Below are 27,707 nucleotides of genomic sequence, written 5' to 3'. Positions count from 1 at the left end.
AAAAGTGCACTGGACTTTAATCACAATCTCCTTTTTGTGCTGCCCCCAAAGTTTCTTTCCTCACACACATCAGACTGACATGTGGGCCAGTCTTCGCTTTACCTTTTCTAGGGAAGTTGATGGAGCATGTGGTGTCAGATCAGCTCCATGACTTCCTCCTGGGTGACACATCTGCCCTTCATTCATTTCTGTCTGGGTTCAGGCTTGGGCTTGGTACCAAGAAGGTTTTAGTACATGGGTGGGCAATCTGTATTTAAAGTAGGACAGGGCACCATCTTCCCTGTTGGTACTTCTGGACCTCTCAGCAGTCTTTGACATAGTTGACCGCACCATTCTTATCTATTGACTTTAGTGGTTTCACTCTTTATTGTGTGACCAGACACAAGAGATGTAGAATCAGCTGGGTGGAAGATGTCTTGTGGAGGGCCACAAGGTTCTGTTCTCTCACTTATGCTCCGTACTATATATATGAGGCCTCTGAATTAGATTGTCTGGAGCTTTGGGATTAGGGATCATCAACATGCAGGTGAAACCCAACTCTATATTTCATTATCCAAGACTCTGGCTGAATTCAGATGGCCAATTTGAGCTGACATAGGGACGGCCAGGAGGCAGATTAAAAAAGCAAGGTCAGACAGGCACAGCTGCCACCTGTCTCACTCTCACACTCACCCCGCCCTCTGACGTCTCTGAGACAGATCAAATAGCTACCACTTGGGAAGTAGTAGCAAATTCTTCTGCCACACTCCATTCATCTTTCCGCCCATCTGACTCCAGGTTTCCCAGAGCTCATGGCCACTAGAAATGTAAGGGAAAAAAAAGAAACCCAAACTGCACTAAGGGTCTGGTAAGCAGCAACCATGTTAATGTTCCAAAGTGCCCCTGTGTGATATAGGCACATCGTGAGGGAGCAGCTGATTGGGATTTGGCCACTCCAGTTTGGGGCGGCACAATTTGATGCATCCGAAGCTGCCTTTCTGTACCCAGCCTCTGTCTTGCATCCATCTTGGTTCTGAATAGGTGCTTTGAGGCTGTGGTCTGGTAGCTACAGCAGAGCAACCTGAAGCTGAATCCAGACAAGAAAGATGTAATGCTGGCTGGGAAGGTTGCTATTCAAGAGGGACTGAATCCACTTGTCAAAGATGAAGTGGTGTTAAGAGCTTGGGGATGCTCATGAACCTTGCCTTGTTGTTTGAAAAGCAAGCTGGCATGGTGGTCAGCAGAGCCTTCTGTCAGTTGCATTTGATCCACCAACTCTGTCATTACCTAGACCCAGCTGATCCGGCCATGCTGCAACATGTTGTATATGGGGCTGCTTTCAAAGACAACTGGGAAACCACGACTGGTCCAGAATGCAGCAGTCCATCTTTTGTCAGGGGCTAGCCACTGGGAACATATGTTACCAATTTGGAAACAAGTACCTTGGCTACCAGTCTGTTTGTAAGTTCAAGTCTAGGTGCAGGTTATGACCTTTAAAGTCCTCCATGACCTGAAACCCACACATTCGAAGGAGTTTCCTCCTCCATATGTCCCTGTGCACTAAATGTGGCTATTGATGGGTTTGAAGAAGTAAACAGCATAGTATTGATAATATTTCAAAACATGGTAAAAAATGTTAACCTAGCAAAAGAGACTGATGGGTTATGCTCACATTCTGAAACAGATGTGGTCAGAATGCTCTGGTAAACTATAGAACCTACTTTATAAAAGAAGATTGTACTTCTTTAATTCACAAGTAACAGACAAACTGACTTTTGATGGGGAGCAGCAAATAAGATTATTAAGTTGTAGTGGAGCATTTCCAGGAGAGCATTGCCGTTGCAGATGAATTTGTTAGGTTATTTGTAATATTCATGGAATCATAACCCACTAATTCAGCAGTGAAGCTGAAGAATGCTGTTTGTGATGTCTTTACCAAAATGTGTTGTGCCCTAATAATTGCCGTTTATTCTCCTAGCAGTCCTATGACCTAAAGCACAATTATCCAGATGTTTAAACCAACTTTATTCATTCATGTATACCATGCCTTTCTCCCCAGTGGGGAGGCAAAGTGGCTTACATCCTCTTCTCCTCCATTTTATGCTCACAGCAAGACTGCGAGGTAGGTTTAGTCTAAGAGTGCGTGCCTGGCTCAAGGTCACCCAGGAAGCTTCCCTTGCAGAGCAGGGACTTGAACCTAGTCTGACTACTATAACTAGTGACCCACCCAGACTCTCAAAAGGTTGTCTTCTCTCCTCTCACAAGCCCCTTTTTATGCAGCCTCAGTTTAGCATGACCTATAGGCAACTCTTTATCCTACTTATTTGGAATTTTCAATTGTATTGTAATTTGTGCAGATGTTAAGACAGCTTACTTGTTTTACAGTGCCAGGGTAACAGCTGCCTAAGTCCACTGACTTCAGTGGACTTTGAAGTTTGTAATTCTGTTTAGGAATATGATACTGATCCTCTTAACTGTTGTAGTTGCTCCAAATAGTTTGATTTTTCAGTGTAAAATTAAAAGGGAAAGGATGCTTTCCCCGCTCTGAGCATGTGTCTCTCTCACTCTCGATGCGTTTGAAAGCTGGACATCTCTCAATTTGAATCCTTGTTGCTGGGCAACAAACAATGAAAGCTCCTAGCATAGGCTATGCAGGTGAAATCTAGCCCTTCACATCTGACTGATATCTGACCAAAATAATAAAGGATGTAAAATATTATTTTTAAAAAGAACAGGAAATGGAAGGGGGCACTTGGAGTGTTTTACCATATGTAAACTTTTCTTACTAGCTGGAGCTAAAAAAATCCATAACTACAACTTTCCTTTGAGACATGTCAGCTTGCCTTACTAGCACTTTTGTTTTGAGTGGAGAGCATCTGTGTTCTTCATGCCAGGTTTCATTACTGGGAAACAGCTAGGCTTAATAGGAGACAGCTTTGCTGGTAGTATTCTGGTCTAAGTTCATTTTTTAAATGTTTTTCTTTCTTTTTTTAAAATACATGCCCTGGTCATTTCTACCATGCCAGTTTCTAAAGCTACAATGTGTCAAGAGTGCCTCTTGCCATTTGGCCAGAATGCTACTGTCGCTTCTCACTTAGCCAGTTCCTATCTCTGTGTAATAACAGAAGCATTCCTTCTGCCTGATCTCAGGGATGGCCAAGGCCATCTCTGTCTAATATGTGTGCACCTGGGAGGGAACTGGGAAAGAACTAGGGGGGAGGGACTGCTTGCTTCATGCCTTGAATTTGAACATATAATGGTTTTATCATAAGGTAAAATTGGCAGAGTGGTAAAGCAGCAGTACTGCAGTACTGTGGTCTGAACTCTCTGCTCACGACCTGAGTTCAATTCCGGCGGAAGCTGGATTCAGGTAGCCGGCCTAAGGTTGACTCAGCCTTCCATCCTTCCGAGGTCAGTAAAATCAGTACCCAGCTTGCTGGGGAAGGCAATGGCAAACCACCCCGTAAAAAAAAAATCTGCCGTGAAAATGTTGTGAAAGCAACGTCACCCCAGTGTCGGAAACGACTGGTGCTTGCACAGGGGACCTTTCCTTTTCCATAAGTAGAGGGCATTTGTTTGCCAAAGCCAGTTTTTGCAAGAGCCATATTGAGCCTAACCTGACAGTAAATCAATAAAAAACTATATTTTGAATGGCCTGGTGTTGATCACTGAACTGTTGGAGACTTGACACAGTGGGGATAGGGGTGGGGAGCTCACACAGGAGACAGGCATAATCTGTGGCATTATTGTGTTGTACTCCTGTAATTTGCACGCCTTTCAAGACCACTGTCAGGATCTGATGATCATGCCCAGATAGTTCCTGGTTTTCTTGGCAGGGTACATGGTAAATCTTTATCCTGCTTTATGCTTCTGAGGTGTAAGCCCTGAGGAAAGGAGCACAGTTGCCTATCAATTATTACTGTGACTTTAGGGGAAAAAAGGTAACGAGGTGCAAGTAAACCTTTTCAATTCAAGTACGTAGTTATCCCCACAGCAAGGCATAAAATGGCGTTTAGAAAAATTCAGCAGTGATAAAGGCAGTGGTGGCACAAGGCCGCTCATAACATGGCTTCATCCTGGCCTTCTCCTTTGCTCCTGAGACTTGTTCAGCATAGATGTTGGATGTTGTGGGACCCAAATGAACAGCAGCAACAACAAAACAAATATGTGGCAGCAATGAGGAGGGGGAACTGTGTGGAATTACTCTCACTGCCTGCCTGCAAAAGAAACCCCATTGATGCAAGAACAGTGTTTGCCTACTTCTCGTTTCTGACTGCAGCCAGTGGGGCTGTGTAGCTGTTTGTCCATTCATCATCAACTTTTCAGATATCTCAGAGGGTTCCTGAGTGGGAAGGGGCTGCATCTGCAACCTTCATTGTTCTCACACTGTTATAAGAATAGACTGGTGATGTATCTTGTTCAGTCCCCCAAGACTACAAACACTGTAGAGCTAGACAGATAGCTAGGTTCATATCAGTCTTCTTCCTGTCTGGTTCTGCTCTCACTCACCCTCTCTAACCAATAGAATGTAACTCAAGGAACTTCCTTCTTGTTTGTTCTCCTCCTCTTCCTTCTTTTTCTCTGCATGCATTAGGAGGAACACCATGGTGTCTCCCTGATCTGAACTTAGCAAATGGCCTACTACAATCCAAAGCCATCCAGTTAGATAGAATAGTTTAGACACTCTTTTTCGCCGCTAGTTATACGTTATGTTTCACTAAATAAATCCACCAGTATTGGTTTCTTAACTTAAAACAAAGGCTCTCTATGCAATTTGTGAGATAGTGTGGTAACCATTAGACTAGGCCATGCTACTGCACTGGAGCTCAGAAGGAACATTCTGCTAATATTCTGATTTAGGATGGCTGCCTGACCAGTCCAGCCATCCTAAACCAGACCCAATATACACTTCATAAGATTCAATCTATATGATCAATTTCTTCAAAAAGTAGAATGATATAGGAGTTAGTAGGGCTTTCATGTTTTCTCCCTGGCTGCTTACAGTACCATAGGAAAAGGTTTTCTGTATTATCCTATGCAGGAATCTGATACACTGCATTATAGTTGCAAAGATTAATGAATGCCACACCAGTCCTAAACACAAATGGCATCATTCAGGCAATATAAATGGAGGATCTGACTACATGATACTTTTTGCCCAAACAAGTCCCCAGGTTGGATCAGCAGATGTGTTCCAGTAATACAGAGAGAGGGTGCTTGGGTGTTCCCCCTGCCACTATTTTTTAAAATCTGAAGCAGTCCCTACAATATAACCCATTGATGTATCCGGAACTCCCAAAAGGGCAAACAGTGCCCCTCAAGGCTGCTTCCAGTTAGGAAAATGGTACAGAGAGAAGGCTTAAGCACCCTCTTCCTGTGAGCTGTTGTTCTCTTAGGACTCATGCCCATGTGCCCTGGGGAGGCAAGAACTCCCAGAATGCATCTGTGAACTTGACCAGGGAAATTACCTGGAGAAAGGGTATCATGTGGTTAGATCCTCACATTATTAATCACCCGTCCCCACCTCAAGCAGCACCTGGATCAAGTGAAGAATTACTGAGTATTTTAGAGCAGTTGGAAATGTTTTACCAATGGAAAGAAATTGCATACCTGAGCTGGAAGTTTCAGATACCAATTTGTTCTGCTGCTTCAGTCTCCCACACTGTCACTTCAGCTTTTGTTATTGTTAGAACCTGTGTTATGATTGTGAGGATATTCCTTTGGCAAGCCTTAACTCTTTGGGGAAGCAGCACCAAATATCACTCAAGTGGTTCCCTTTGGAAGGAACTGAAGAAAAGTGACAAATCCTGGCGATGATTGAACTTGAATTTGGATTCTTTGCCTGATAGGAGCCAGCCGGTCGTATGATCCACTTTGTCTTTGTGACTTCTTCTTTCGCTTTGCTAACCACAGAAATGCTATTTATGTTTGATTCTACTTACCTGGGGGCAACAACAGAAGCTAAATCTGCTTGAAACTTCCTTATCTAGTTCTTATTTTTATATAAAATGCAAGGAAGAGGTTTTCTTTTATATTATACTAGCTATTTTCAATCTTGCACTTATTCATGATCCTTTTATACCAGCTTTTTAAAACAAATTAAAGCTTACCAGGTGGTCTTCATCCTTCTGCTTGCAAATTACACAAACTTAAACTGCTCCCCACCAATGCTCCTTCTAAGCTGTGGAGTCCTGTGAGCAAAAATTCTACTTTGTGAGCTACTGGCATTAAAGTTGTGAGCGAGCAGTTTGGCTGCTGCATAAATTAGTTTGCTCTGGGGCCATCCTTCCTGAGCTAAGACAAAATTCTGTGAGCTGGAGACTCAAAAACTGTGAGCTAGCTCACGCTAACTCAGCTTAGAAGAAGCACTGCTCCTCACTTACCTTTGTGTGATTTCTCAGTAGCATTTCCAGAAAATCAGTTACTGGAACTGTCAGACTTGCTGCCCTTCCTTATCCACTTCTTGTTACAGGGGGCCTTTAGAACAGAGCTGGTCAATTTCTGATCATTGTTTGGAATTTCACAGGCATTTGAAACCTTTTCCTGCACCACCCACTTGTGTTTGAGGGAGGCCGAAAGGCATAAATCTGGGCAGCAGATAGGAGAGTTCAATAGCACAAGAAAGTGGGCTCAGCATGTCAGACTTCCTAGTGCTGTTTTATTACTTCACTTAGCACATTCAGGGTCACCAGCATGTATTTTCTCCCCCCACCCCACACACAGAATAGTTAAACAGAAATGTTACAGATTTGCCTGGCTTTTATCGGAAGTTGAGTTTAAATGGTTTAAATGCATGCAACTCCTGCAGGTTTATTTATTTAGTACATTTTATCCTTCCCTTCTGCAAGGAGTTCAAGGGAGGCTTACATGGCCCTCCTTCCCACATTTTACCCTCACAACAATTTTGTGTAGGTCAGGCTGAGAATGTGTGACTGGTCCAAGGTCACTCAGGGAACCTCTTGATTTGCAAGGCAGAGATATTTCTCCACAGGACGGTAAATAATCTGGTGCCTTCAGGTTCCCAGCCCCACTTCTTTGCCCTCAGAAGTTAGGGAGTGGTAACATCTACTTTATTTGCCATTTGAATTGTTTAAAATTATAATTTTGTATTTTTAATGTTATTTAATATAATTGATCTAGATTGTTATTTTAGAGTTTTTTCTGCTCTGAGTCCTCGTGCAGGGTGTCACGTTCTCAAGGTGCAGGCTGGCAGGAGTCCAAAGCCAGTCCAAGGTAAAAGCCCAGGAAATCATGCAGGAGCCAAGCCACCAATGCAGAATCACAAACCAAAATCAGAAGTCAATGTCCAAAAGCCAAAAGGTCAGGGTGCCAAGGAAATCAAGCAGGTCAAGATCAGGGATCAGGAAGGAGCTTGGATGCAAGCCAGAGAATAGACTTGTTGCTTCCACAAGGTTACCAGGTCCTGGGTGGGAGCTATATGGGAGTCTTAATTAGCCTGCTCCTTGGGTGGCAGTGACTTTGCTAGAACTCTGGGCTGAGAGATCTGAAGCATCGGCGTGCCTCATGTCTTCGCTCTGAAAGTTCTTTCCGGAGCTGCTTACGAACTCTTGAGATGGGAGGAGGAGAGCTTGGAGGAGATTGATTGTCAACAGCTGACACTGGTGCCTGGAAAGTGATTGATGGGCCAGCTGCTGTTTGTTTAGCTGAGGAACTGGCTAGCAACTTTTCCAGGTCTATTAACCCTTCCAGCTCCTCCTCGTCAGGGCTAGACACAGAAAAGGGTGGCCTAGAACCCTAAAGAATAATTTTTTTAAAAAAAGTGGAGAATTGAACCTGGGTCTCTCATATCCAAATCTAATACCCTAACCACTACACATAAGAACATAAGAGAAACCATGTTGGATCAGGCCAATGACCCATCCAGTCCAACACTCTGTCACACAGTGGCCAAATAAACCAGGTGCCATCAGGAGGTCCACCAGTGGGGCCAGGACACTAGAAGTCTTCCCACAGTTGCCCCCCCAAGCACCAAGAATACAGAGCATCACTGCCCCAGACAGAGAATTCCATCTATATCTTGTGGCTAGTAGCCACTGATGGACCTCTGTTCCATATGTTTATCCAATCCCCTCTTGAAGTTGTCTATGCTTGTAGTTGCCACCACCTCCTGTGGCAGTGAATTCCATGTGTTAATTGCCCTTTGGGTGAAGAAGTACTTCCTTTTATCCATTTTAACCTAACTGCTCAGCATTTCCATTGAGTGCCGACGCATTCTTGTATTGTGAGAAAGGGAGAAAAGTACTTCTTTCTTTACCATTTCTATCCCATGCATAATCTTGTAAACCTCTATCATGTCACCCCTCTGTCAATGTTTTTCCAAGTGAACCCCATGCAATTTAACCTTTCTTCATAGGGAAAGTGTTCCAAACCTTTATTAATTCCAGTTGCCCTTTTTGGACTTTTTCCAGTGCTATAATATTTTTTGGAGGCGTGATCAGAATTGTACACAGTGCTCCAAATGAGGCCACACCATTGATTTATACAGGCGCATTATGATACACCATGCAAACAGACAGAGTAATGGGATTTCATCAGTACAGGTTAACATTGCCTGTGTTCAAGCCCTCCTGCTTCTTTGTTCTAAAAATTATTTAACTCTTTCAGGCAATCTAGTATCTGGATCCAGGACATTTATACATTCTTTTAATTTTGATGAGAAGCCATAAGTCTGGTGATGGCATAGTGAGAATTATATCCAACAAAGAGCTGGTTTGCATATACCTGTTTGCTGTTTGGTTTCCCAGCACTCAGTTTCTCAAGGCTGGTTGATAGACTGATGAATATATGAACTGACCTTCTTGAAAAGTGTTGTGTTTGAAGTGCTGTAATATTCACTCCTCATATTTCTTCACATTTGTATCCAAAGAGCTCAGAGTGGCATACATTGGTGGGAATGTTCCATTTTTACAACAGCCTTGAGAAATAAGTTTCTTGTTTTATTGGGGAATAAGTGCAGCAGAGAGAAAATGAATGGTTCAGGGTCACTCAGTGAGCTTTATAACCCAAGTGGGGGTTATAGGCAAACACACTAATCCCTACACCGTTGCCACTCTCCATGAGGAAAAATCTGACTGTTGTTTAATTTTACAAGGCTTGTTCACACATGGAAGTGCTATGGTCACCAAACAGGCCTAAGTCCAATCAAATGTAGTGGGAGATCAGTCATAGCAAAAACTAGTTCAAAAGTAAGTCATGATGAATTCAGTAGGATTTATTCACTTGTCAAGATTGTACTATTCGGTGGCATTCAGTTGGCTTTAAAGGTGCCACTGGACTCAGACTCCCTTCAGTGGCACTTACTCATGACTAATTTGTTCTGGATCATATCTTAGTGGTCCTATAAAACATAACAGTCCACGTGTTTTGTATTCCAGATTGATTTGCATTCACAATTGAATCCATGCATATTTGCGGTTGATAAAAGAGAGAAGGTGAATTCTGTTCTCTGACAACTAATTAGGGATATGCCACTTGTGGCTAGGTTGATGTTAGCTAAAAATTGTAAACTAGACCCTTGGATCCCAATATTAACAAATGGCTAAGAAAAATTGTAACACAGTAAGTTTGACAACGTTGGATCCAATCAAAGTCCCACTGATGGAAGGATGAAGGATATTTGTCAGCAGAGGGCAACTTGTTTGCTTGCTTCCTTACAATGCAACTCAACCCGCCCCCGTCCCCATGTTGCTCCTGGGATGTGAGGCATCTGTAAGAGCAGCAGAAGTGGAGAGTTAGAGGTCTGCAGTGTGGTGTGTGTGAAAATTATCCCCTTATTATCAGTGGAAATCCTCTGAAATAGCCGAACCAAGGAATACAACAGTTCTATGTGGAGTATTACAGTAAGCCCATAGAAATCAGTGTGCTTAAACTCTTCCACAGATGAACCGGTGTTGTATGTTTCTGTGAATTCCACCCCCACCTCAGTTCTGAGATCATTTGAAAGCATTTCGTTAGACATTTAAATAATTGATTTAGGGATAGCAAATGCTATCAGTGTTTTCTTGTTTTAATAACTTGCCTTTCTCTCTCCATTTGTATATTTTAATATAAAGAAAGAAAGAGAAAGAAAGAAAGAAAGAAAATACATGATCCATAAATAAATATCTTAATGAGGAAAAATGCTGATAGATCTTGGGTCTATTTTTTCAGACCTGTGTATGATAAGCAGTATCACTGTATCAAAAGAATTGGAGGAAAAAAAGTCTTTCTCTCACCTTTGAATCCATGTTAGTTTGTTATAACAAAATAAAAACAGACGTCCAGGGGAAACTTGAAAGACTAAAGATACGTCTAATGGGTGAGTCATAAAAATGCATGCTGGTATAATAATAGTTTGAGTCCAGTGGCACCTTTAAGACCAACAAAGTTTAATCCTGGGTATAAGCTTTCATGTGCATGCCCTTGAAAGCCTATACTCAGAATTAAACGTCATTTGGTCTTAAAGGTGCCACTGGACTCAAACTTTTGTTCTGTTACTTCAAATCAACACAGCTACACACCTGGATAAAAGTTTTTAGTGTTGCCCCTGGAGTTCTGTTTAATTTGGAGGAGGCCTTTGAGTTGTGTCAGTTTTCCAAACCAGAAGTTTAACTAGACTTGATTTTAACCATCTTCAGGAATATCGTCAGAAGTGCCTGCTGTCTTTATGGTGAAATACTGAAGTCTGAGACCATATCTTTCTGACATTTTTTCCCTCAGGTTCTCTCCAGTGAATGTTTTCGACTTTCCTTCATTTTTGCATCAACAACATCAAATTTGTTCCTATTATGAGAGATGCTCTCATTTTGTTTGGAATTATAATATACATTTTTTTAAAAATAAAAGTCCTCAGAACTCATTTTTAAGGAAAATGGGAAATTCTTATGCTGGGCAGCTCAAGACAACTCGCTTTGAAGAAGTGCTGCATAATTCTATTGAGGCCTCTCTCCGATCAAACAATTTAGTTCCCAGGCCTGTTTTTTCACAGCTGTATTTGGAAGCAGAGCAGCAGCTTTCTTCTCTTGAAGGTAAGCAGTGTTGATTTTGGAACTTATATTTAAATATGCATTTTCTATTTAGAAATAAATCCCACTGATTTCAGTGGGATTTACTGTCAAGCAGATGTGCATAAGATTATAGCCTTAGGTTCTGTTATGGAATCCCAAACTGCATTGTCTATAATAGCTTTTCTTGCTATCTTTTTGGCTACCAGCAGGGAATGGCAGTGTAGGGTTGCCAGATCTGGGTTGGGAAATGCCTGGAGATTTGTGGATGGAGCCTGGGGAGGACATGGACTTCAGTGGCATACATTGTCATAGAGTCCACCCTCTAAAGCACCCATTTTCTCCTGGGGAACTGATCTCTGTAATCTGGAGATGAATTGTAATTTGGAGTGGGGGGATCCCCAATCCCACCTTGAGGCTGGCATTCCTGCTATCTGGGAATGAGGTAAAACTTCTTTAACAGATTTCTTTTGTGATTCTAATCCACAGTATGTTAACTGGTTCAGCAAAAATTGCTAGAATTTAGTTTAATTTGTGATGCAAAACATTAGTATTTTATGTTTTCAGGTAGCCTTAATTTGGGTAATGAATAAAAATAGAAAGAGTATATGCTTTATTTTGAGCTTTGTTGGATTAATTTTAAAGTTCTATGTGCTATGCTTATAATGTTTATAGTTTGGGATTTCATGGTAGTTAATATTATTTTGACTTTTAGTTTTGTCCTGTTAGGTAACAAACCTTTGCATCACTCTTGGGATGTGAAATATTTAGGCACAAAGTTCGGATTCCACAGTCAAACTCACTGAGTTATTTAAGTGAACAATCAAGTCAAACTTTTTTTTTTAATTGCTCAAGTTCAGAAGATTTTGCAGATCTGACTACATGCAGGCATTATTAGCCTTTTGGTGGAACTATTTCCTCCTGCTAATTTCTGGTTTCTGTTTATTGGCTTGGAAAGTGTTTCCTTGGTGTTGCCTTTTGTATGTGTGTCTTTTCAAAGTTGTCTAATGGCGATGTGGGAAATATAATTATTGATGGAGTACGACAGTCTTTAGTAACTTGTGTTCCAAAGTCATTCCAATAGTATTTCAAATAATTGTGTATAATGTCATACAGATATTTGCCACCCATGTAAAAAAATCTTCTTAGTAACCAATCTGGTTATGCATTTTAAATTCTTCTATTCTTTCTTGCTGAACAAGAACATTTGCATAAGAAAACATAACCTTTTTCTAAGTGTCCATCTGCTCCTGCTGTTTATTCTCCATGTGGAATGCCTGAGACTTTCCTCAGTAACGAAGTTTGATGTCACAAAGTGGATTATGACATTGGCTGGGAAAGGATGCTGTGGGACTACAGCCATTGTTCTTACACAAGTGGGTAGTTTTTCACACTAGTCTATAGAATTTGTTTGGGGGCTTTTTTTATTCTCAGAGGATTTAACACATTGTTAGAACCCCATTCTACTTTCCTCTAATGAGAATTGTAATGCTTCTGAGTCTACTACCAGAATGAGGAATGACTGGAAACAACTTTATATGAAAACATTAAACAGGAGTCCAGTAAAACCTTAACGGCTAAATAAATTTATTTTAGTATGAGCTTTTGACACTCCAAGCTCACTTCTTCAGATCCAATCAAAACAAAAATCAATTCACAGAAAGTAGGTGTGAGGCATTCCCAGCCAACAACCACAGTGGAGAATGAATATCACATCTAGAAGATGAAATTATACAGTGGAACAATTTAAGAACTATAGCAATATAGTATATTAGCAGCTGTAGTGAAATAGGAATCGTTAACCTTTTTGTAGCAAGTTAACCAGGTCTTTTTTTGCAGCAGGAACTCCTTTGCATATTAGGCCACACCCCTCTTATGTAGCCAATCCTCCAAGAGCTTACTGGGCCTACTGTAAGCTCTGGGAGGATTGACTACATAATGGGGGTGCGGCCTAATATGCAAAGGAGATATTTCTACAAAAAAATCCCTGAAGTTAGCCTTTTTAAAGTTAATCTGCTCACAATAAGTTAAATGTACCTACATGAATATGTTATGTAAGATGCGCTCCTATTTTTAGAATTAAGTAGAATCTCTTTCTCTTGTTACCATTGGAGCCAGATCATCTTTGTAATTTGTTTGAACAGCATTTTCCTCTTAACCAGGAAATGTGGAGGATTGGGGATACTTTGAAAAGCTTCTGTGCTTCCAAGTCTTTTTTTTTTTTTTTTTACATTCAACCCAATACAATCATGCAACCACATTCCCTACCTCTAATGGCAATGGACCACCTAACTGCAGGGGGAGAAGATATTTTAACAGCAGCCATGTCATATAGTTTATGTGCTTGGAATATGTAACACCCCCCATGAGCTTCCTCAAGGGAAGTGTATTCTTAATAGCATCAAAATTTGGGAGATATTGGTAGAGGATTTTACAGATGGAAGGGATTTTTTTGCCGCACATATTCTCCCTTCCTGCAACTGATCTCTGACTCCCCCCCTCCCCAGCAGCTGTTCCTGGGGGGTATTTTGGGCTGTGGTAGGAGAGAGAGGCAGGGAAGTCTGACTCTGTGGATGCAGATCCCTTCTATCCATAGAAACCTTCACTGGATCCAAGCTTGAAATTGCTGACTTGTATGGCTTTCATAGCTGCCCAATAGGCAAATGACCCAGAGAAACCATTTCAGCTATCAGAGGGGGAGATTTTGGACAGGAAGGGGCAAGATTCACAGCAAATGTCAAGGGTTTATTCTTGGATATGTTCAGGATGAAATTGCAAAAGTGCTGTGAATGTTGTGATTTTTGTCCTCATAATCATTTGAAATATTCTAGAAGGTCATTTGTGAAACAGCTGCTTAGATTACTCTCCCGAGTAGAGCCTTCTGATGGAAGTCTCTCTCAGAAAAAGGTGGAGATCTGGCTAGGGACCTGCTCTATGCATAGCTTGCCAACTGTGGTATAATAAATGTTTGTATTGGCAGGAGTTTGGGGAAGCACCTTTTGGGCCCGGGGATGGAGTATGGTTTTAAATGGGTCTGAGCATATGGCCTAGCTTTAACTACTTACCTATATTGCTTTAAAAATGCTAAGGGACAACCCCACCACCACCTTTTCTGTCAATTGAAAGCAAAAGAAACATGCACAACATTTTCTTTCTTGGTTGATTGAAAACCCTGTTTCATTGGCAGAAGGGAAACTGTTCGTTCTTGTTCCTTGCAAACAGCCACATAACTGCCTGTACAATTAATGACATGCTCATTTCCCTACCCCCCACCCCATTTCAGCAGTAATTGTTTCCCAGGGCTATCTTAGAATCCCTCTTAAACACTCATGCTCCCTGGGGCTGTGGTCATTTACTCTGCCTCAAAGGACAGGTCTTGAAAATGAGGAAGTTAACAAAGGAACACCGTAGACTTTCAGCCCTTAAATGTTCATTGCTATTTCCTCTGCTGTCTGCCTCTTTTATTGATATGATTGTAGGTCAAAAGTATATTAATTAGATACAGGAGCATCTGAAGATGTTTATGATTGCTGGTTTGTTTGTTTTTTGCATCATGAAAGGGTCACAAAAACTGTATTTATCCAATCAAACTTTTTAGACAGCATTTTTGGAACAAAAGGACAGACCTAGACAGTAGTTTACAGACAACTTAATGTCTCTTGCTAAAACAGCTGTATGCTCCTCAGTAAAGCAAATGCTTTTAAACATTAAAGGCTGCTGCTGACTTTGCATAGCTTTTGTTATTTTTACTTTCTTCTTTCTACCTTGCTTTGTTGCTGGGCTTCTTTTACAGATTGACATGTTCCCTTGATATAATCATAATTTTTTGTGAGTACTTTTTTTAAAAACCAAGCTAACTAAATATTATTTGGCTTTATTGACTTTGTATTAAAGGTTTGTTTTGTTCATGTTCAGTGCATGGCTCATGTTTAATTAAAATTCTAATTCAATGATGGCTGTAAATCAAGTGGCATTTTCTTTGTTCTCTTCAGGCCATTTTTTAAAAACTCATCTTGTAGCCTGCGAGCTTCTAAGAATATAATGTGCCTCTATCTCCTTTTTTGCCTCCTCTGGTGGACTCTTAGCGTCTCACCCTGCTGAGGTCTCTACCCTCCACAACAATACCCCCAAAACTTTAGAATTCCCCAAAACAAAGTTAGCAACCCTATAATCTGAGCAGTTTGCAGTGTATTCATGTCAAATGAATAAATACATTCTTGCATACCCACATAGTTTATGCATAACTCAGCAAAAATATATATCTTTAAATAACCAAGACCAAACTTGAGTTACATCAAATTCTACACCTTTGGGAGCATGTACTCTGCAGTAAATTTGGATTTTGGGAGGCAGGGTTGGATTGTATGAGAATGGGGAAGAGGAATTCTGACAAGTGGTCATAGAATGAATAATGGGGGAGACATTTTTTTTGGGGGGGGGAAGAAACCAGATAATCCCATCACAGTGTAATTTAAGATGGTTTGAACTGTGGAAGGAATAAAAAAATGACTGGATGAAACAGAACTTGAAAAAGAAAGAGTGTACAAGAGGTCATCCTTCCTCTGGGTGTGGCATGACTCAGGTGCAGATATAGTTTTATGGGGAACAAGTAGCAAATGCTGACAAAACCTTGTCCAATATCAAAACATTTTGTTGGGGTTGCCAAGTACAGCTCACCCACCAATAGTATCAGCTTCAAGGCCAAGCAGTTTGTCTTCTGCACAAACCTTTGCATTTTCTATTCAGAAATAATTCCCACTATGTTTCTGTGGATGTAGTTCCAAGCAGGAAAAAAGCCCTGGTTCCAAGTAAGTCTTCACAGGATTGTGATCTTATTTGTTGGGCAAATTCTTTTTAGTGTTTGCTGCCTGTCCATATCGTTGATTTATGGCATCCAATGGCATCTTGGTGCTGGGCAGAGGACAGAGCAACAAAGTATAGGGCAGTTCTACGTAAAATGGAAAGTTCAGAGGTGTATGGACATGTTAAAATCTTTAAGACATGATTGCTTCATCACTCTATTGCAGGGGTCCTCAAACTTTTTAAATAGGGGGCCAGTTCACTGTCCCTCAGACTGTTGGAGGGCCGGACTGCCGTTACTGTACAAGGCCGCGGGCCGTCAGTTCTCCGTCTTCTGCATCTCTCTCCCTTCCCCACATCACACACCCCGGCCTGGGAACTCACCTCACCTGGGTATCACCTCACACTGTCTCCGCTGCCTCAGCCCAGTGCCGGAAGTGTGCATTGCTAACGCGAGTTTAGGTCGAACGTCGCTTTCAGTCTGATTTTGCCATAACCCGGCGGGCCGCATAAACGTCCTCAGTGGGCCGCATCTGGCCCGCGGGCCGTAGTTTGAGGACCCCTGCTCTATTGTTTTGCCCATTATCAGTCAAAACAGAAACGTGGGAGCAGTTCACTCAATCATTGGCTCCCCAGTGTGGTGCCCACGGGCACCATGGCACTCACTGACACCTTTCCTGGTGCCCACCAAATACTTTTAGAAAGTGGGCAGGGTTTTGTCCCAGCAGGGCTTCTGATTGGCTGTGAACATTAAAAAGTATTGTGTTAAAGAGAGCTTCTGTTTGAAATTACTATTAGATTTTGTATATAAAGTTGATCCCTGACATTTTCTGGTTGGCCCCAACTCCTGCAGCAGCCGTTTTGGGATTGGCTCAGCCTCCTGTGGCAGCTGTTTTGTGATTGTGCCCACTGCCCTTTATCAGAACTCCAAAGGTGCCCACAGGCACAAAAAGGTTGAGGGACCTTTACATTAGCTCATCATCTTGGTATTATGCGTTTTCTGAACTGCTTCAAGAGATTACTCACATGTATGAAACAAGCATCACACTTCAGACATTGTAGAAGTTTCATATTACCTAGAATGCTTTTTCTCTGGAAGTACTTTGCACTTTCAGTTGCTAGCCCAGTATGATATGCAAGCAAATGTTTTTGTCCCTGAAAAGTTTCTTTCCATATGATACCTTTAGACACCTTCCTTCTGGCTCTTGCTCCCCTGTAATGTATAAAGTTGTCATAAGATTGGCTTCAAATTACTGTTCATGTCACAGGGTAGACCTGGGCTCAAATCCCCACTCTGCCATGGATCTTTTGGGGGTGAACTTGGACCAGTCACATACCGGGTGTCCTACTTCACAGGGCTGTTGTGAGGATAAAATGGAAGTGAGGAGAATAATGTAAGCTGCTTTGGGTCCCTGGCTGGGAAGAATTATAAATTAAATGAATAAATCCTCAAGGCTATGTTTACTACGGGATACTTGCAGTTACCAGCTAAAAGTATGAAACTTTTATCATTGATATAGCTAAAATATTTTCTCTGAATATGCCATTATTTGCTCTCCAGTGATTGTGTTCATGATACCTTGCAGCAGCCAGTAGAGTGGATAATGAAGAAGAGGAGGAGGATGAAGAAGAAGGTTCAGAATCAAGTAGCCCTCCTATTGCTTATCAGATGAAACCCCCTCCTGAAGGATGTTGTACCACTGATGGTAAGAAATGGTAACTAATTATACATATGAGCTCCCAGATCTTTCTTTATATGCATGGCTAGGAGTTCTTTCTTCAGATGGATCCCAAAGAGTGCAGCTCAGCAAAAGTTTTTTTTTTAATTTTTTTTTAATTTTGTATTATAACTCATATTATTTCCCCACCTTACATTCCTACAATTTCTTACATTCATATTACAGATCCATCAGTTACCTCCCTCCCTCCTCCCACCCCTTATCCCATATTGTCAGTTGTTTCTTGGGCACCCACTCTGGGAGTACCTAAATCAGATACATCAACTTTGGTATTATAAACATTTTAATTGCTTTCCCCCCCTAATATACTCATATACTTGTCCTTTCACTGAGGGGTAATTATAATAATAAATGTTAAGAAGTTAATGACATTAAACTATAAAATAGTTTGAAAAAACAACAGTAGCCCAGCAAAAGTGGGACATTACTGAATTCCATTTGAAGTCCAACAGACTTAAATCCTGTTCCATTGATTTGATGCCAACAGACACAGCTAGCTTTGGTTGGGTTTTATTCAGCGTATTTATTGTTTACTTATCAACATTGGTGTATTTAGATTATCACAAGATTTCAAATTGTGCATCCTTTTTCAATCTGTCTTTCTGACTTGTAGCAGCTTTTCATCTGCAGAACTTTGTTTTACATTTTTAAAATAACAATTAGAACTGAGATTTTTGTAATTTGAGAACTGGAATATAATTCTAATGAAAAGAGGAATGATATAAACCTGGAGAACTTCAAACAGAAGGTTCCACTTATAACTTCAAATGAACAATTTCAGTCCAAAATAGTGTGACATAGCAGAATGAGACTGAGGTGTCTTGTTTTCTGTTATGTTGATCAATTCAGACTTCACTTTTATGTAGGCTTTAGTTATACCTGCCTTTTGAAGCACTGAGGAGATGCCATCATGAAAAAGTTATCCACTGAAATCCCTTTTTGATGCTGCTCACCTGTGCCTTACCCTTATTTTTGAAAATAGTTGCCACCTATCAAAGCAGAATTCTGTGCTTCTAAGTCAATATATTTAGAAGAGCTTTGCTTTGCTTAGGATGTCTCTGTATATGTGCTTTAAAAAATTGTGTGATGCTATCACTGAAAAGGGCAGCCTGGAGCTGGTGCAGTTTCCCCCTTATTCCCTTGTCTTGCCATTTAGTGTCTCTGAGCCCAGATTCATTTCCTGGTTTCTCTGTGTGAAATTTAGGACCTCATTAACAGGGGAATAACTTTCTCTGTGAAGTTCCTTGGTTATGTTTCAACAAATGTCTCTCAAGTTTCCTCTTCGATCTTGCTATTCTCCTTCTCATGTGTTTTCATTACTGGATCTCCCAGGCCTCCCTCTACAGTTCTTTTAAAACACACAAAACCCTGAAATTGCACATTTCTGCATACTTGCCGCTTCCCCAATGCTTTGTGAACTGCACTGAGGAAAGTGGTGCTAATATATATTTGTACAGAATTTTTTTACAGCCTTCACATGCTTTTTCTCCTGTGTCTGCCTGTTCACGCCTTCTCTAGGGTTGCCAATCCCCAGGTGGAGGCAGGGGATCCCCCGGTTTGGAGGCCCTCCCCCTGCTTCAGGGTCGTCAGAAAGCAGGGGAAGGGGAGGCTAATGTCTTCTGGGAACTCTATTATTCCCTATTGAGATTTATTCTCATAGAAAATCATGGAGAATTGATCCACGGGTATCTGGTGCTCTGTGGGGGCTGTTTTTTGGGGTAGAGGCACCAAATTTTCAGTATAGCATCTAGTGCCTCTCCCCAAAATACCCCCCAAGTTTCAAAAAGATTGGATCAGGGGGTCCAATTCAGTGAGCCCCCAAAAAGGTGCCCCTATCCATTATTTCCTATGGAAGGAAGGAATTGAAAAGGTATGCCGTCCCTTTAAATGTGATGGCCAGAACTCCCTTTGGAGTTCAATTATTCTTGTCACAGCCTTGATCTTGGCTCCACCCCAATGTCTCCTGGCTCCACCCTCAAAATCTCCTGGCTCCACCCCCAAAGTCCCCAGATATTTCTTGAATGGGCAACCCTAGCCTTCTCCCAACTGCCCCAAACTCCCCCCTCGTTTCAAATTTGTTTACAACTAATTTTGTTCATGTCCACTTATTCACCCCTCCTCTTTCATTACTTGGAGGCCTTTTCCTTTAAAAAAAATTAACGTATGTTTAATGTATGAATCCACAAGATGACTAATAACAGCCCAAACAAAGCAATGAAAGCATAATAAAGCATCAGAGGAACATCTATATAAAATGAAAAAGGCCACAAATGGTGTACCAACAAAGTTGCAAGAGGCAGCAAAGCAAGTGTCAGATGTACCAAGGAAAAAATGTAAATATTTTAAACCTGTTTATACACATTTCATACACTCTTTCACCAATTTCTTCTGCTATTTTCTTTTGAGGTGAAAGGAAGATTTGTTTATGTCCTTGCATGACCTAGCTTACTTCACAGTCTCACAGATATGTGCCTTGGTTCTCCCTCACCCTTCCCTAATTTTCCACATTGCATCAGGGCCTACTGTAAACTCTTGGAGGATTGGCTACATCAGAGGTGACTCATTAGTTGTCTTAGTGGAGTCCTTGCATGACCGACTCTGTGGCCATTGACAAGATTGCACCCTGGCGCCCTTGGAGCCCTCATTCTATGCTGGCACTGTGGTATAACCTGGAATTGTGGCTGATGAAACAAAGGCTCAGATGGCTAAAGAGGCAGTGGCAGCATACTCAGGATGACGTAACTGGAACATCCTATAGAGAGTTTATGAGATCCTATGAGATGGCAGTCAAAGCTGCAAAGAAAGCCTACTTTGTGGCTAAGATTGCGTCCGCGAATTCACACCTGGCACAATTGTTTAGTTTGATTTAATCTGTTACAACTCTGCCACAAGACAGACCAAATGTTAGGAAATTGGACATCGGCTGTGAGGCTTTTGGGACTTTTTTCGCAGATAAGATCTCATTGCTCAGTCACGACCTCTCTACCACATTTGAAACAGTATGTGAACTCGAGACTCCGTGCCTGTCTTCTGGTTCAGTTTTGGATCATTTTACAGCACCCAGCCTGGAGAAAGTTGACAGCATCCTCTCCACAGTACACCCAATGACATGTGATCTGGATCCTTGTGCATCCTGGCTGATTAAAGCTTGCCAGATGGAGCTACGACATCCTTTATGGGGGTGTCATAAATAGATCCCTCTCTGAAGGGCTTTTTCCATCGCCTCTTAAAGAGGCAGTGGTCCACCCTCTCTTGAAAAAATCAGCATTGGATCCGGCCGAATTGGCAAACTACTGGCCGGTGTCAAACTTTCTGGGTAAGATTATTGAGAGGGCAGCGACACTACAGTTGCAGAGCTTTCTGGAGGATGCTTCCATCCTATATCCCCATCAGTCCGGCTTCTGCCCAGGCCATGGGACGGAGACAGTACTGGTTGCCCCGTAGATGATCTCCAGTGGCATCTGGATCGGGGTGGTTCGGCAATGCTGACATTGTTAAACATGTTGGCTGCATTTGATACAGTCAACCATCAGCTACTGACCCACCATCTCGCTGATGCAGGGATTCAGAGGTTAGCTCTACAATGGCTTTTGTCTTTCCTTCAAGGTCGGGGACAAAGAGTGGCGATTGGTGGACAGTCATCCCAGAGACACCCGCTCAATTGTGGTGTGCCTCAGGGAGCAGTGCTTTCCCCAATGTTCTTTAACATCCACATGTGCCCCTTGCTCAGATTGCTCAGAGTTATGGGTTGGGTTGCCATCAGTATGCAGATGCCACCCAGTTCTATCTATTGATGGACGACTGGTCTGACTGTGTCCCAGAAAATCTGGACTTTGCATTGCAAGCCATAGCAGGATGGCTTAGGCTGAGTTGACTAAAGCTGAATCCGGTGAAGACAAAGAACCTTTCCCTGAGCCACGGCTGTCCTGACATGGAAATCGCCTTACCGGCTTTTGATGGAGTGCCATTTACAACAGAACCCAGGGTTAGAAGCATGGGAGTGCTACCGGAGCCTTCCCTAACAATGGAAGCCCATATAGCAGCTACTGCCAAATCTACCTTTTATCACCTTAGGCAGGTAAGGCAGTTGGTTCCCTTCCGCAAGCGCAGCAACTTGGCAACTGTGATCCATGCTACGGTCACCTTGAGATTGGACTACTGCAATGCCCTCTACATGGGACTGCCCTTGTCCTGATTCCGGAAACTGCAGCTGGTGCAGAATGAGGCAGCCGGGCTGCTCTTAGGGCTTTCCATGCAGGAGCACATACAGCCTGGGCTGCAAACGCTGCACTGGCTGCCAGTGGTATACCAGATTCACTACAAGATGCTGGTTATTACCTTTAAAGCCCTATATGGCCAAGGACCTGCTTACCTTAAGGACTGTCTCTCCCCACATGTTTCCCAGAGAGTACTTAGATCAGGAACACAAAATTTGTTATCAATCCCTGGGCTGAGGGAAGAAAGACTGAAAACAACACAAGAAAGAGCCTTCTCAGTGGCCATCCCTCATTGGTGGAACCAACTGCCTGAGAAGCAGGGACCTTGCCCAGTTCCGCAAGGCTTGTAAGATGACACTATTTCAGTTAGCATTTAACTGAAATGCTGTCCACCACCACCACCACCAAGACACTAGATCCAATGGATGCTTAAGATCATTGAACGCCATCTTAAATTTGTATTGAAACTAGCACCAAATTATTTTTAAACTGTTTAATACTTTTAATGTAAATGTTTTTTATTGTAAGCTATGTATTGTGAGTTGGCCTGAGCCTGCTTCGGCGGGGAGGGCGGGATATAAATCCAATAAAATAAATAAATAAATATGCAAAGGAGTTCCTGCTACAGAAAAAGCCCCGGTTCACATTCATGCTTCTGAATTGTCTGGTCATAGAGACACCACCTCTTTGATCCTCTGTGCCATTTCTGAGAGTGTGTTTGCACACTCTAGCCTATTTCTTTCTTCATAACTCAGCACCCCCCCCCCAAAAAAAAGAGAGCCAAGGAAAATACTTGGATATGCTCACATGACTTCTGCAAATATGATTCCCATTGTGATGAGAAAGTGGGCAATGTACTCCATATGTTGTTCTCTGTACATAAAGAATGCATGAATCGAAAATGTATTGGACACGTGCTCCCAAACCATCTCTGCAGAACAATCCGGTGTTGTTAACGTTTGTTAGAGAGGAAATTTTTAGAATTATTTTTATTCAGCTGCCAGTCCCCACACTATAGCGTTTATCTAGATCTAGTAGCCCAGAGAATTTAGAAGAGGATGCACTTGCCCAATTGTGTCAAAAGATAAATCTGGACATGCAATTTGGCCTGGATGAGGCTCAGTAAGGACTTCCATGGCACAGGAAGGCATCACAACAGCCTTCCTTCCAATTTTTTGGTTTCCTCTGTGGTAAGGCAGTGGGGGCTGGTTTTTCTCCATAGTTCTTTCTGTTTATTTCTGATGTGCAGAAACTTCCCTTTCCTTTGGAATAAGTCCTTTTGTGCTGCCTTTGAGATCACCTGGTAGTTTGTTATTAAAGCATATGATACATCATTTTTTTAAAAAAGGCACTACCCAATGACCTCAAAAACTCCCATCCTACTTTCCCTCCCTCACCCCACTAACTTTAAAGAACAAGTACTAAAGAAGCATCATCACTAATTTTAACATATTTTTAGATTTACTTTAAAAAATCATATTGACAATGTGGTGTAGTGGTTAAGAGCAGTAGACTCTTCTATGGAAAGCCAGGTTTGACTGCCCACTCCTCCTCCTTCTGGATGAAGGCTCCTATGAAGCCTTCTGGATGACCTTGGGCCAGTCACAGTTCTCTCAGAACTCTCTCAACCCCACCTACCTCAAAAGGTGCCCATTGTGGGGAGAGAAGAAGAAGACTGCAGATTTATACCCCACCCTTCTTTCAGAATCAGAGAGTGACTTACAATCTCCTATATCAGTGATGGTGAACCTTTTAGAGACTGAGTGCTCAAACTACAACCCAAAACCCACTTATTTATCGCAAAGTGCCAACATAGCAATTTAACCTGAATACTGAGGTTTTAGTTTAGAAAAAACAACTCATAGTGAAATTAACAAACTGAAAGAACATTTGGTCTGGATAGCATTTGCTTAGGAAACCAACAAAATAGTAACATGTCAGAATTGGAAAATAATGGTGAGAGTGTCATAAGGCAATAAATGGTGGCTGTTCATTGCTCTGTTGCTTGCCAGTCTGGGTTAAACTGAGAACATGCCTTTCCCAGAGTGTTCCTGTCCACCTAATTTACTTTTGAACATGTAACATACATTATAAACATCATTCTAGTTTGCCGTAAGGAAAAAATAATACATTAAAATATAGTGTGTTTAGTAGGAGCTGGTGGTTAGGGTGTTCAAATCAGACCTGGGAGGTCCTAATTCATATGCCCACACTGCTCTGGCAGTTTACTGGGAAACCTTGGACCAGTAATATACTTTGAGTTAACCCACCTCAGGTTCATTGTGAGGATAAAAGAGAAGGGAAGAGTGTGTCAAACTACTTCAGTGTCCTTTGGGGGGAGGAAGGCAGGGGATACATGATGTTAGTTAATAAATTAAGTTGATGAAAGAAGTCCACTGATTTATATGGCTAAATCTGAGTCCAGCAGCACCTTAGAGAACAAGATTGTTGAGAGTCAAAGCTCCTTTTATCTAATTGAGGAAGCTCTAGTGCTGGAAAGCTTGTGCCCCCTCCCCCAAATCTTGTTGGTCTCTAAGGTGCTCCTAGGCTCGATTCTAGTTGTTCTACTATGGACCAGCATGGCTACCTTTGGAAACTTCAAGGATAGTCTGTATTGTATTAACTAGAAAGTCTGATGTGAGAAAGTAGGGCCAGTTTGGTGTAGAGGTTAAGTGTGTGGACTCTTATCTGAGAGAGCCAGGTTTGATTCCCCACTCCTCCACTTTCAGCTGTTGGAATGGCCTTGGGTCAGCCATAGCTATCACAGAGCTGTTCTTGAAAGGGCAGCTTCTGGGAGAGCTTCTCTCAGCCCCATCTACCTCACAGGGTGTCTGTTGTATGGGAGGAAGATAAAGGAGATTGTGAGCTGCTCTGAGACCCTGAGATTCAGAGTGAAGGGCGGGCTATAAATCCAATATCTTCTTTCTTTAAACTAAAATTGCAATCCTGTGCATGTATAGAGAGTAGGTGCCACAGTGCTCACTGTAGATTACTTCCGAGTAACAATGGAGAGCAAGCCCAATTAGGAAAGGCTAAGGGACTTGGGGATATTCAGTCTGGAGAGGAGGCGGTTGAGGGGGGAGACATGATTGCTCTTTTGAAGTATTAGAAGGGCTGCCACTTAGAGGAGGGCAGGGAGCTGTTCCTGCTGGCAGCAGAGGAGAGGACTGGCATAGGAAAAACTTTTTAACAGTAAGAGTTGTTCAATAGTGCAATTGACCCCCTCACTGGCGGTCTTTAAGCAGCGGCTGGACAAACATTTGTCAGGGATGCTCTGAGAAACCAGAACAGCAGTGCAACAGTTCAAAAACAGCTTATCAACAATTTGCCTTATGGTCCCTGTAGCTTGAAAGAGCTCTGCTCAGATACTGCTATCAGAAGCATCATATTTGAAAGCAAGGACTCCTGCAGTTCCTCTCATTCCATCCCTAAACCAGAGGCGATCCCGGCTGCTGTTTCTGCCAGATTAGTGAGATCCAACATTTCCTGTAATAAATCAACATCCCTTCAAAAAACCGTGCTTGATTCAAGGTCCTGATCTCTCCCCGCCCCATTCCCAAACACCCGTGTTCTCTTCTTCCCTTTGGCTTGGACCGTGCCACAACAGTTTTAAAATATGAAACACAACCAGGTCTTGGCCACATGAACATGTGAAGCTGCCTTATACCCATTTCTCTAGTGCAGGGGTGGCCAAACTGTAGCTCAGGATCCACATGTGGCTCTTTGACACACATTGTGTGGCTCTTGAAGCCCCCACCAGAGAAGGCATTTGTCTCTTTAAACCACTTCCTCAAGCCAAGCCAGCCAGTGGCTTGGAGAATGCATTTAAAGTTCAAGTTGCTTTCTTTCCACCTCTCCCTTCCTGCTCCCTCCCACCATCTATTTTCCTTCCTTCTCTCAGACATCTGACGTTCGTGTCTGGTGGCTCTCACATATCTGACATTTATTCTATGTGCCTCTTATGTTAAGCAAGTTTGGCCACCCCTGCCCTAGTAGGTCCCATCTAACCCCCTCCCTAAAACTGCATGAACACCTGCAAGGAATTTTCCTCAGTGTTGTGCTTGGGGCCTGCATTGTGGTTGCACCCCGCCCCTTGTCAGAATTCCAAAGGTGCCCATGAGCTCAAAAAGGTTGGAGTGCCCTGTTGTCTCTCTGAAGGAGGCCCAGTTAGGGTTGCCAGGTTTGAGTTGGGAAATACCTGGAGATTTGGGGGAAAGATCCTGAATTTGAGGAGAGGAGGATTTTCAATTACTCCAGAGTCCACCTTCCAAAGCAGCCATCTTCTCCAGGAAAACTGATTTCCTGTGACCTGGAGGTTTGTTATAATCCCAGGAAGTTTCCAGCTACCACCTGGGGGTTGGCAACCTTGTTCTGCACCCATGCTCAGAAGAGTATAATGCCACAGGGGCCACCTTCCTGTGAGGTGGGTGTGACTGAGAGGACTCTCACAGCAGCTGCCCTTTCAAGGACAACTTCTGTGATAGGTATGGCTAACCCAAGGCCATTCCAGCAGCTGTAAGTGGAGGAGTGGGGAATCAAACCCAGTTCTCCCAGATAAGAGTCTGCACACTTAACCACTACACCAAAGAGGAAGGGAAGGAAATTGTAAGCTGCTTTGAGACTTCTGAGGTCTTCTTCTATATATATGCCCTTGCCCTAATTAACTTTTCTGTCATGAGGTCAAACATAACCTGGGCAGCTGATTTAAAGAGTTATATTTTCTCTCTAGGTTTCTGTCAGGCTGGTAAAGACTTGAGATTGGTTTCAATTTCCAATGAACAAATCGAAGTGCCATCGGGATTTCTGCTTGTTGGTGCTAAATCACCAAACTTACCTGATCACCTTTTAGTGTGTGCTGTAGACAAAAGATTCTTGCCTGATGACCAGGGGCGCAATGCCCTTTTAGGTAAGTGATGATTATGGTAACAACTGGATTTTATTTGGAACTGCATATTGCTGTAAGGGAAAAGAGGGCAAATTAGCAGGTTCTCATGCTTCTTCCCAGTAATCTGATCTTCTGGTGTTGGTGGCACTTTCAATAGAAAGAGCATAGAGTGAGACACTCACGTTGCAAATGTCACAGCACCCCTTAGCCTGTGACTCCAGCTCAAAGATAAAGTCATTGGCAGATCAGTCAGTACGCTTTACAGTGGTCTGAACTATACCTTGAATTTACTGGGTTGTTAACGTGTCCCGTGGCACAGAGTGTTAAAGCTGCAGTACTGCAGTCTTAACCTCTGCTCACGACCTGAGTTCGATCCCTGGCAGAAGCTGGGTTTTCAGGTAGCCGGCTCGAGGTTGACTCAGCCTTCCATTGTTCAGAGGTTGGTAAAATGAGTACCCAGCTTGCTGGGGGGAAAGCGTAGATGACTGGGGAAGGCAATGGCAAACCACCCTGTAAAAAAATCTGCCACAAAAACGTTGTGAAAGCAACATCACCCCAGAGTCGGAAATGACTGGTGCTTGCACAGGGGACCTTTCCTTTTCTAACCACTGCTTTTGCCAGCTGCCTGTTCTCTTATGTTGCGCTGAAGTTTAAAAAATGCTTGTTTCTCCAAATATAAGGTTGGTGCTTACAAGCTATTGGTAAAGCAAGTTACAGAATTCATAAAAAAACCAGAGGAGCTTACAAATTGCATTGGAACCTTATGTCTCAATAAGTTTGATGAGGACACCAGCACTGTATTCTGATTACTTCCCAAGAAGCGGTGCTACTAGTCTCCAACTTCTTTCTATTGCTTCAGGCCTGGGTCTATTCATTTACTTGGTACATTTTTGTCCCTTCATTCCTCACGACAATCTGTGACGTAGGTCAGGCTGATGGTGAGTGGCCCAGGGTCACCCAGCAAGTTTTGTACGGAAGTGGGGATTTGAACCACGATGTCCCAGCTTCTAGTCTAATATTCTAACCACTCCCCCTTTGCCAGTATCTCCAATTGGCAATGATTCAAAGGAAGCTGTGAAAGGGA

At 42.4% G+C, this 27,707-nt stretch overlaps 1 protein-coding gene across 5 annotated transcripts in view; it reads left to right on the top strand.

Moving 5' to 3' along the window:
* The window catches only part of GREB1 (growth regulating estrogen receptor binding 1), a 117,109-nt gene that overhangs the window by 25,324 nt on the left and 64,078 nt on the right, over positions 1 to 27,707 (top strand). For all 5 annotated transcript variants that reach the window (XM_060233837.1, XM_060233820.1, XM_060233828.1 and 2 more), the window contains exons 2-4: positions 10,846 to 11,006; positions 17,369 to 17,488; positions 26,468 to 26,644. In XM_060233837.1, the coding sequence (XP_060089820.1) occupies positions 10,850 to 11,006; positions 17,369 to 17,488; positions 26,468 to 26,644 (454 nt within the window). In that variant the 5' untranslated portion in view covers positions 10,846 to 10,849. The remainder of the gene's footprint in view (positions 1 to 10,845; positions 11,007 to 17,368; positions 17,489 to 26,467; positions 26,645 to 27,707) is intronic.

This window comes from Heteronotia binoei, chromosome 1, assembly GCF_032191835.1.
Source record: "Heteronotia binoei isolate CCM8104 ecotype False Entrance Well chromosome 1, APGP_CSIRO_Hbin_v1, whole genome shotgun sequence".
Classification (NCBI taxonomy): Eukaryota; Metazoa; Chordata; class Lepidosauria; order Squamata; family Gekkonidae; genus Heteronotia; species Heteronotia binoei.
This window is presented reverse-complemented; position numbering and strand designations above follow the sequence as displayed.